General features: G+C 48.7%; 1 protein-coding gene and 1 long non-coding RNA gene across 2 annotated transcripts in view; both read left to right on the plus strand.

Annotated features, from left to right (window-relative positions):
* LOC119412980 (complement C5-like) overlaps window positions 1-6,211 on the plus strand; it is a gene marked incomplete in the record, with an annotated part of 48,175 nt that extends 41,964 nt beyond the window's left edge. The window contains 3 exon segments of the mRNA XM_037679991.1: window positions 5,787-5,925; window positions 6,008-6,096; window positions 6,099-6,211. Of these exon segments, the coding sequence (XP_037535919.1) occupies window positions 5,787-5,925; window positions 6,008-6,096; window positions 6,099-6,211 (341 nt within the window).
* A 1,674-nt stretch (window positions 6,212-7,885) lies between these two features.
* Window positions 7,886-9,909, plus strand: LOC119413109. Its single transcript, XR_005186950.1, has 3 exons — window positions 7,886-7,988; window positions 8,078-8,166; window positions 9,894-9,909. It is a non-coding gene; the product is annotated as an uncharacterized LOC119413109 (long non-coding RNA).
* Window positions 9,910-10,945: the final 1,036 nt, after the last annotated feature.

Below are 10,945 nucleotides of genomic sequence, written 5' to 3' on the forward strand. Positions count from 1 at the left end.
CCCCCCAGTGGTGGTTCGTCTCATGGGCTCAGAGAAGCGCGTAATTGACACTGAGCGTTTCCCGTGTCACAACAGGCCCACAGCCGCTATATCAATCTGAGACAAAATGCTCCATCAGAGGATGATTAAAAGTTGTTCTGTCTACGACAACTTTGAGACAAGAAGAAAACACGGTGGCAGCATACAATAGTCGTGCTGGACACCAGATTTTTGTCCCTCGGCTGCTGCAGAAAGACAGCATGTCGTCCAATGGACATGAGGTGGCCTCTACGCCTTTCTGTACAGCAGCGTTGACCAAACTGACCACTTGGTGTGAACAGCGCTGTGGTGGGTGCAGCACGTGACTCCTGAATCGTACGCACTACATCTTGAGAGATCCATCCTCTCAAAAGAACCGCACAGCGTCCAAAACATAGGTGCTGGCCTATTCTGATTAATTCCTGATCGTTTCTCACCGCCTGGGGGGAAGCGTCCTCCCTCCAACGGCAGGTTCCACGCGTGCCCTGATAACAAATGTCGTAAGGCCTGGGAACCATGATGCGTTCATGCACTTGGAACAGAGGGGCTGCCAGTCCTTCCTCCTGAACTTGGTTCAGAAAACCGTGATACCGGAGGGAGAGAAGAAGGTGAAAGGCATTACGACCACAGGCTGTGAGTAGGCATGTCCACCCAGCGGTGGATCGTCCTATGGTTCTGCGATAATATAATTGACATTGAGCGTTCTCTCGTGTTGCCACACATCAGCAGACGCTGGCAGGATTCTACCGTGTCTGAGCCTTAGCTCTGGGTGGGATACATGCGATGTACCCACTCCAAATGGAGAGCGGATTGGGTGTGCCCCACACAGCATCTGTCTCACAATGTGGCACATGGGTTGAAAAAATGCATACATTTCCTGCTAGTATGTATGCGACAGACACTTGTTGTCTGAGAATCAAAACCCCTGATGATTCTGCAGCTCAAGGTCAGTATTGAGTCACATTCAAGGATCCCGTGTGACACTCCAAAAAACATTTAAAACAGCTGCTGTGTGGAGCACAGCGCCCCCACAGCTTGTTAAATGTGTGTGACGTAGGTCTGCTGACGGAAAACAGCTGATATCACTCAACCATTCACGTGAATTGCACTGCTGCCACCTGTCTGAACAAGCTGCTCAGCAGCCACAGGTGTCCAGATAATGCAGAATTAAAATGGAGTGTTGTTTCTCACAGCTCAGAAAATTAGCAATCTAAAATAAATCTCATCTTTCCAGTTCGTTTGGACCAGGAAGTGATAAGAGAGAACTGGTGTTTCCTCTCCATCTGAGGCTCTAGAAATTACATTTAAAACAGAATTTCCAGAGCTTCTGCTAGAGGGGACGAGATCTGTTCATAAATGACAGAAAAACACGTCACAGGGTTCCCCCACATCGGGGTTTTAGCTGAACTGCAGCGTGAGTCCCGGATGAAAACGGTTCGCCCATCCCTCTGGAAACGCGCGTTCATTGCCACCCGTTTATAAGTTATAAAGCGAGTACGCATTTATGCAGTGAAACTCACATACATGCTGATGTGAACTGGAGCGCGCTGAGTGAGAGCGCAAGACATTGTGTGTTGCTGCGGGAAAAAACAGCTTTGTTTATGCTGTGTGCAGCTGCACCGTGTAACGCTCGAGAGCGGGTTCACATATGAGCTGACGCACCCTGAAGGGTTGTGTGTGTGCGTCCTCATGCGACGCTTACACCAGGATTGCTGCGGGGCGCGCGTTGGCACTGGGTTACCACTGGCTCGGTCTGCAGAAACACGTTCATTGTTTGCTGCGAATCACGTGAGCTTTGAATGATTCCACGAGCTGCAATATTAATTCAGACAAAAACCCCTTCTTTGAGGATGTATGAGCTAAGCCGCTGTGAGGCTTGGGGAGCTGCTGACGCCGCGGGAGCGCGCGTTGGCACTGGAGCGGTCAGGAAGCCGTGCGTGGCATCGGTGAAACGAGACTACCACTGACTCGGTCTGCATAAAACACGTTCATTCTTGGCTGCAAGTCATGTGAACTTCAGAATGATTCCACGAGCTGCAGTATTAATTCAGAAAACCTTCTTCGAGGATAAAAGGGGCAGAGCCGCTGTGAGGCTTGTGAAACTGCTAACGCCGCGGGAGCGCGCGTTTGACATCACTGCAATGACAAAACTTGTGTCGTTTCTGCCGGTAGCGAAATACGTTGCTGAGCTCGTACCGTGATCTCACGTGAACGTTGACGTGAACGGCGGTTGTTGAGAGCTGCGTGCGCGCCTTCATGCCGCGGGGGCGCGCATCGGCACCGCTGACAGTGAATGAAAAACAACCTTAAAAAGGCTCATTCGTGATGAGTGTGGGTGATGGGGCCGCTTGTCAGATAACCATGCTGACAGTCTGGCTAAAGGACACTTCATCATAAAATGATGTTATTCACAGTGTCATCAACACACCTCCAGCAAAAAAACGACACCTGTTTACCTTCGTTGAGCTCTGTTTGTTGTCCTGGAGGGCCCCCTGTTGGCGAAGTCCGGGAAAAAAAATGAAATTCCGGATGCCGGGGACGTCTGACGGGAGGGGCTGGCGTAGCAGAGCTGGGGAGGCGTAGAGCAGCCGTGGAGCAGCTTGAAATGATCTCTCGCTGATGAAAGGAGGATCACCAGCAAAACTCCTGCGTCTCTCCTGAGAGGAAGGTGGAGTGGCGAGCCAGGAAAAAAACCTCTGGACCTCGTTCTCCGGCTGCGATGTGGGGCGGCAGACCGCAAAGAGGCGCACCGGTTGATGATGACGTCAGCTGCCCTGTAGGCTGAGCGTACTGCAGGGGCCGGCAGCGTCGTTAGCAAGCAGCTGCTACGAGAGCGGAGTGAGCCGAAGGACAGAGGGCCACCGTCTCTTCTCGCCTCTGAACGTGTACGCCAACAGCGTAACGTGTTGTTCGCTGCGGCCGTGGAACACATGCTGGTGAGCTCAGTTGGAGAGCGATGTCACCGTCTCGGTTATGCTAATGGGAGGCACGGGACGCTGGTCCACCTCGAACATCTTACTCCCATGGAGCCTCCATCAGGCTCGGCTCCAGAGGGCACGGAGGGACTTTCCGCTCAGTGAACCCTGCTCTGGAGATGGGTGCGGACTGTGGAGACCGGCTCCCCCAATCTACCAGGAAAAAACCCGTCTGTGGCCTCGCCGTAGGACGTCCTGTTGGGAACACGAGGCCATATGGATCAAGACGGTGAGCCGGAATGGAGTCAGTAAACAACCTTCCCGCCGGATCATCCGAACTGGCGGGAAAAGGCGTAGGACGTAAAAAGGGGTCCTTTCATGTCAGCCTCCTCCTGGGTTACGCCGGGCAAACCCTGGGGGACGCCGTCGGCCGGGAGCGGTGTGATCGCCGATGCGAAAAACGAGGTGGGATGGGGTGAGCATTCACTCAGCCCCCCTCCACCGACACTACGCTCCCCAGGAGGGAATGAGCAGCGGGGGCTGCAGCTGAGCACGCCTGTCCCTGGAGGAACCATCCGATTCGCTCCGAGGGTCGGCGATACGAGGAAAAATACAAGATGGCGTTGTCCAGCGTGTAGTGACCTGTCACTGGAAAATATTCCTCGGCGCTTACCTTGGAATAAGACTGCTCGTCAGCTTCTCCTCGGGGAGGAGAACTCACTGGACGACCGGAGGTCGACTGCCGGGCCAAGCATTCTTAACAAAGGTTGGTCATCTACACAATTTTCCTTCTTGTTCTTCTGACAGTGCTATTTTAGCTCGCTGAAGAAAAAATGGGAGCCGATTTCCCGCTCTTAACGTAATTTATACGGACCGGGTGGGGCCCACACAGCAGGTGGGCGTGGACTAATTTTTTCAGTGCTTATGCAACGCATAACGGGATAAACCCATCAGCGACAGCCTTAAAGGGCGAAGCCTATATGACATAGAACATCAACTAAGCACATAAAACATTATGTCGAACAGCAGCAGATGAGCAAGCATGAACACATCAACATGAAACAGATCAGCAGCAACATGAAACGAATCAGCAGCAACATGAAACAGATCAGTAGCAACATGAAACAGATCAGCAGCAACATGAAACGAATCAGCAGCAACATAAAACAGATCAGCAGCAACATGAAACGGATCAGCAGCAACATGAAACGGATCAGCAGCAACATGAAACAGATCAGCAGCAACATGAAACAGATCAGCAGCAACATGAAACAGATCAGCAGCAACATGAAACGAATCAGCAGCAACATAAAACAGATCAGCAGCAACATTGAAACAGATCAGCAGCAACATGATATGATTTTTCACAGTGATTATCCTGGTTAGAGATTCATGAGTCTAACAGCCTCAGGGTAGAAGCTGTTCCTCAGTCTAGTGATTCTACACTTAATGCTCCTCAACCTCCTTCCTGAGGGGAGTGGGTCAAAAAGTGTGTGCTGGGTGAGTGTGGTCCTTCATGATGCAGGTGGTCCTCTTCCTGCATCTGGAGGTGTAGATGTCTGTGATGGTGGGGAGACTGACTCCAACATCTTCTGTGCAGCCTTCACCACTCTCTGCAGAGCTTTTCTTTCTGCAGCTGTGCAGCCTCCATGCCACACATTGATGCTGGAGCACAGGATGCTCTCCACTGCACACCTGTAGAAGGAGGTGAGGACTGAGCTTCCAGACCAGCTCGCCTCAGCCGTCTGAGGAAGTAGAGTCTCTGATGAGCTTTCTTCATCAGGCTGGTGGTGTTGTTGCTCCAGCTGAGATTGTTGTTCAGGTGCACACCCAAGTACTTGTAGCTGGAGACCACTTCCACCACAGATCCTCTTATGTTCAGGGGGGTGTAGGTGTGTTTGTTCCTTCTGAAGTCCACAACCATCTCCTTCATCTTCTTCACATTGATGTGAAGGTTATTCTCTCTGCACCAGCTCTCCAGGTGTTCCACCTCTTGCCTGTAGCTGGACTCATCATTGTTTGTGATGCATCCCACCACTGCTGTATCATCTGTAACCTTTACAATGTGACAGCCTGGATGGGTAGCTGCACAATCATACGCGAGCAGAGTGAACAGGAGGGGGCTCAACACACATCCCTGAGGAGAGCCAGTGCTGAGGGTTATAGTGGAAGAGGAGAAGTTTATATATAATAATATTAATTTCATAATAATTATATATATATATATATATATATATCGTTTCTTACATTTTGGGTCACAGGGATCACTGGTGTCCATATCCAGCAGTCACTGTGCGAGAGGTGGGGAACACCCTGGACAGGTCTCCAGTCCATCACAGAGACACCTAGGGACAATTTAGAGTTACCAATCAGCCTAACATGCATGTTTTTGGTCTGTGGGAGGAAACCGGAGTACCTGGAGAAAACCCACGCAGCACGGAGAGAACATGCAAACTCCACCCAGTAAGACCCTGGATCGGGATTTGAACCAGAATAATCTGCTCGCTGAGAAGCAGCAGCTCTACCAACTGCACCACCGTGCTGCCTACTTGGAAAAAAAAAGAAACAAAACAAAAAAATTGAAATGTAACTTCTTGTAAATTTTAATTAAACACTTTTTTGTTATTAAATATATAAAAGTTTTATTTGTAGGAACCTATCACAAACGGTTTTTATAATTTTAATATTTTGAGATTAGTCATGTTGAGTTTGTGCTGTTTTTTTTTGTGCTGACGTGATCATCGTTTTATTTATCCTTCCTAACATTCAGACTGTAAAGTGTTTTGTTGTTTTTCTTCTTCAGACCGTAACGATCTCTGATGGTGGATTTATCACTTCTCGTTGTTTCTGCAGAGTTTGAAGCAGTGAGTTCAGGCACTGAGGTGGACCTGGTAAAGAAGGCCACCTGCAGCGGGGTGGACCTCCAGAACAACAAACAGTACCTGGTGATGGGTTCCCGGGGGTCAGAGGTCAACCACAACAACCTCCTGAAGTCAGTGCTTCTCTCATCACCTGTTCTTCTTCGTGCGGTTTGTTCTGACGCTCACCTGCCGTGCTGCGTTTGCTGTCTGCAGGTATCGTGTTCCTCTGGACTCCGAGACTCTGGTGGAGCTCCTGCAGACCGAGTGTAGTTCTCCGGAGTGTCAGGACTACATCTCCCAGCTGACAAACTTTGCTCTGGACCTGCAGCTGTTTGGCTGCACCTGAATGATGGAAGATCAGTCTGTTTTATTAGTTTAAATGTAAATGAACGATATTTGACAATAAAAATCCAATAAACCAACAGAAACTGGGCTGGGGTTGTTGTTTAACACAACTTTTCATAAATGTTTTGTTCGTGAGCGATAATGGAGCCATACGAGTTGCTGAAAGGGTTCGGAGAAGGCCGAGCAGGACACAGCGCTCCAACCCTTGTCTTCATCACTGCTGGGAGGCCTGAGCGAAACATTCACAACAAACGTTCCACATTTTGAAGACCAAACAGAAGACATGCACAGAGTTTCTGTTGAAAACCACAGAGCTGAAACTGCTCATCTGACATTTTAGTTTTTAAACTTGATGTGCGAGGCAGCGGGTGATGATGAACTCTCCTCTGAGTCGGTGTGAGGTTCTGATCCGCAGGATGGTTCTGGTCAGACTCATGAAATATCTGAACTGGAAGTTGTCTGGACTTGAGCAGCTTGGAGGAGATCCCATGTCGGATCTGGAGGGGATCCCCCTGGAACAGAAGTTGTATAAAAAATTATCAGAGTCCCTGTAGTCCAGAAATATCATAAATAAAATAAACATCGGAGGTTAAAAACAAGGCACTCTGACACAAATGTAAACGTAGTCTCAAATTTTCTTTCCTATTTAGATTTTAAGTTTAGTTTTCAATTTGGTTTTAATCTGGTTAGAGCAGAAAATACTTTGTCTCTTTAAGAAGCTCTGACTCCGCCCCCTGTCTGTGACGCTAGGCAGTACTCTGCTTCCATTGGTCAGCGCTGTGTCGTCATCAAGAAGCCGGCCATCTGATTGGCTGAGAGAAAGATTTCCTGTGTCGATTCAAAGAACAGCAGCGAGACGGAGAGAAGTTTGTAACGGAGGTGATGAAGATGGAGGAGGAGGAGAATTTTACCCATCAGCTTCCTGAACTCTCCTGAAGAGGAGGAGGACTGAGCTGCACCGTAGCTGTGAGTACAAAATAACCAAACAACAACGCCCATCCCGCTGAGAGCAGCTTCCCATGATGCACTGCAGCTCCCAGCTGGACGCCACAGAAAAGACAGGACTTCCTGTTTACACCAGACAGGTCCGGGTCCGGGTCAGCTCGTCCCGGTCCAGGCTTGAAGATGGACCAAGATGAAGGTTCAGGACCCGAGTCTCGTCCTGGACTCGGTCCTGTTTTGAAATCCATCATTAATGTGTCAGTCTGACTCTGAGCTGCAGTCCAGTCCTGTTGGGGCTCCTGTGGAGGTCTCAGTGAGTCCAGATCTCCAGCACAGACCCCCCTCACCCTCAGCATCGTAAAAAGTTACTTCTTTTAAAAACATCTTGATAAAAACTTTCAGTGTTGCTAAAGTCTTTCACAGCCAGGCTGTTGTCCCTGGACGGTTCTGTTAAAGTCATGCTCATTTTAGCTTTTAGCTACAGTTCAGTTAATTTTAGTTGTGAGCTTCCGGTTTTATACAACGAGCTTTAAGCTCCGGTTTTTGTTTTGACATCTTTTTGCTGCATTTTTGACCATTTTAGCTTCGAACAACATTTTTCAGCTGGTGGTTTTGTTGATGTTAGATATTGCCTCTAATTCATGCACACACCATCAGCTGCTTTAACCACATGGTGATGACGTCATGAGTCTGAGATGACATCATCAGATGGAACAGCACCTTTAAAAAGGAAGTCTTCAGTGCTGACAGAATGAAAGCTGTGTTCTGATTGGCTGCCTCTCAGGCCCGTGGGACCACGCAGCCAACCAGCTGCTGAGCATGATGGAGGGTCGCCTCGATGACCTGCTGTCACGCATTGCCATGGAGACGCAGGAGATCAGAGAGCTGGAGCAGCAGTTGACGGACGGTGAGGAGAAACCTGACCAATCAGAGAGCACCTCTGTGACTGCGGTCTCTCTGATTGGCTGTTAGACTCATCAGGTGTTTGTCCCGCAGGTCAGATCCTGGCCAATGAGGCTCTTCAGAGGGACCTACAGGAAGTGATCCGTGGACTTCAGGAGTACCTGAGAGGACTCAGACTGCAGGTCTGCTATAGCGATCATTGCGTTATTGGAATTATCAGAGATACTAAACTGCGTCGCTCTAATCCCAGATTAATTCAGAAATGGGATTTGAAACGTTTTAGTGAACAGGCCTTCCTTTGGGACTTGTCCCATCTTTACTGGCATCATATTCGATTAACTGATGACGTGAACATCGCTTGGAATTACTTTCAGAACATCCAGAAAAGTTCAATCTGGTCCTCTGGACATTCAAAAAACAAGAAAACAAAAACAAAAAAACAAAGCAAAATAAATGTAGAAACGTTTCGTCTCTCATCCTGAGGACTTCCTCAGTCTGAGGTGCTGTATTCAGCTCAGTCTCTTAAATAGCACCTTCTCAGAGTGGATCAACCAGTTTGCTGCTGACAACCAAAACCAGCTGCTCACATGCTCAAGAAGGACCATCAGCCTAACAATGGATCATTAGTACCTGATGGCTGTTTCAGAACAGTTTCAGCTACTTTGTAAATAAACATGCCCCTTTCCACCAGTTCAGAATAAAAGGACGAGACAGCCCCTGGTTTACTCCTGGTCTAGCTGACCTCCTGCACAGAAAGATCAGCTTTGGGCTGCAGCCAGAAAATCTGGTTCAGACACCGACTTCTTGTTATTCCAACAACAGAATAAATGCACAACTGCTGTCAAAGCAGCAAAACGCAACTATTTCTTATCTCAGACCTCCAAAAATCTAAATGACCCCAACAGATTCTGGAAAACCATCAAATCTCTCTCAGGCACCCCCCAATCATCTGACCTCCCATCACAACTTCTCATTAACTCTGTTCCTGTGTCAAATCAGCACGAGATCCTGAACTGTCTCAACAAACATTTTGTTGATTCTAGTTGTTTGTTTGTCACACTGTGGCAAACAAACAACTAGAAGAATCACTGGTACATCTTCATCTTTAAATCACTTCCTGGTCTGCTGCCTTCATACATCTCCTCCTACATGTCTCTGTGTGAGTGCAGCTACAGCGTGCGCTCTCAGGACATCATTACCTGCAGTGTTCCCTCAGTGAGGACTGAACTAGACTAAAGGACCTTCTTGCAAAAAGATCTCGACCTTTGACCTCTCTAAGTGGCTTCAAACATCTGATAAGTTCCTGGAAGAACCAACACAGACATGTTCCTGTTTTAATTTTCTACATCGCTTTATAATCTAGCTGTTTTTTTACTTCTTTTTGTTAGTCCCATTTTCTTTCACTCGTTCTTCTCAATTTATCTTCTTTCTTTTAAGATTGTCCACTGTTGTCATCGTTCTCTGTTTAAACCAGGTCTCTCTGGTAAATGAGTCCCTGAGGCTCAATGGGACTAACCTGTAGAAATAAAGGTTGAACGAATGGTACTCCACTGGGATCAGACTGTGCACAGGTGCAGAAAACCTAATTTGAGTCTGAGACACCCAGGAGTTAGTCTGAGCCATCAGTGGTATCCAGGAACATCTCAGATGTTTGATCATCTGCTGGTAATAATTAAAGAGATAGTTCAGCTTATTCTAATGGGTGTCTGGGTCCAGGTCAGTCACTGTGACTGCTGTCTGCTGCAGGTAAGATACTGACTGACCAGAACTTCTCCACACAAACCCAACAAGACAAAAAAAATCTTCTTTTAAAAATCACAAGTCCATTTTAAGACCAACCAAAATCTGCATGTGAGGGTGAACTGATGAGGCGTTCAAGTGAAATACGACCTGACACTTCCTGTTTTAGGCTCTTCGCTCCCAGCAGCAGGTCGACTTCTTACAGGCTGAGAACCGTAGACTGCAGCGTCTCCTGGAGGACGCCCAGAGACACTGCAGGACGCTGGAGGACACGGCACCGACTCACACACAGGTCAGACTACATGTCCTCCAGACCTCGACCAACCTGACGCAGCTCAGAGCACTAAACGCACCATGAACATGACGGCATTGAACGCATCGTGGCTGTTCCCTCATGTCTCCAGCAGGTGGAGCTGTCTGAGCTGTGGTTGGAGGCTCAGTCTCTGAGAGACAGACAGGTGGAGCTGGAGGCGGAGCTTCTGCACCTGAGGGCAAAGCTGACATGGCAAGTGAGGCTGCAGAGACCTCAGGCCCAGTTTGACCAGACCAGGACCCAGCTGGACCAGTTTACAGCTGCCTTATCAGACCTCCAGGGGGACCCAGAGGAGCTGGAGGACAGAAACAGGTACCAGAACCGAGCAAACCCATCAGGTACCAGAACCGAGCAAACCCAGGACTGAAGAGGTTACCGTTAAACTACCAGAGCCGTGGTTCACCGACTGATTCAGAAAACGGTTAACTCCGGGTGTCGGTGCTTTAATGGACCCGTTTCTGACCCGTTCTGCCTCCGGACGGTTTTACTGCTGAGTTTGTCCTCGGTCACATCAGTTCTGAAGACCTGCTGCTCTACAGGACCAGAACCAGCAACCGAGCACTGCAGCAGAACCACAAGTCCAGGCTGCAGGACCTGCTGACCCAGGACCCGCTGACCCAGGATGACATGCAGAAGCTCAGAACAAAGCTGCACAGATCTGAGAGCAGAGCCCGACTCGTCCAGCAGAACCTGGTCAGTAGAACCTTTCCTGTTTGTCATCAGAGTTCTACAGAACCTCTGATCCGGTCCTCAGTTCTTCAGACCCTCTGGTCTTACTGAGTTTTTCTTTAGACTTCGGCTGCTTTTTCTCTTAGATTCAGGCCTTGAGGACAGCCGAAGTGTTTGTTTACAAACAGAAACAGCCGAAGTGTTTGTTTACAAACAGAAGCAGCCAAAGTGTTTGTTTA

Source organism: Nematolebias whitei, chromosome 8 (assembly GCF_014905685.2).
Source record: "Nematolebias whitei isolate Nwh7 chromosome 8, NemWhi1, whole genome shotgun sequence".
Taxonomy (NCBI): Eukaryota; Metazoa; Chordata; class Actinopteri; order Cyprinodontiformes; family Rivulidae; genus Nematolebias; species Nematolebias whitei.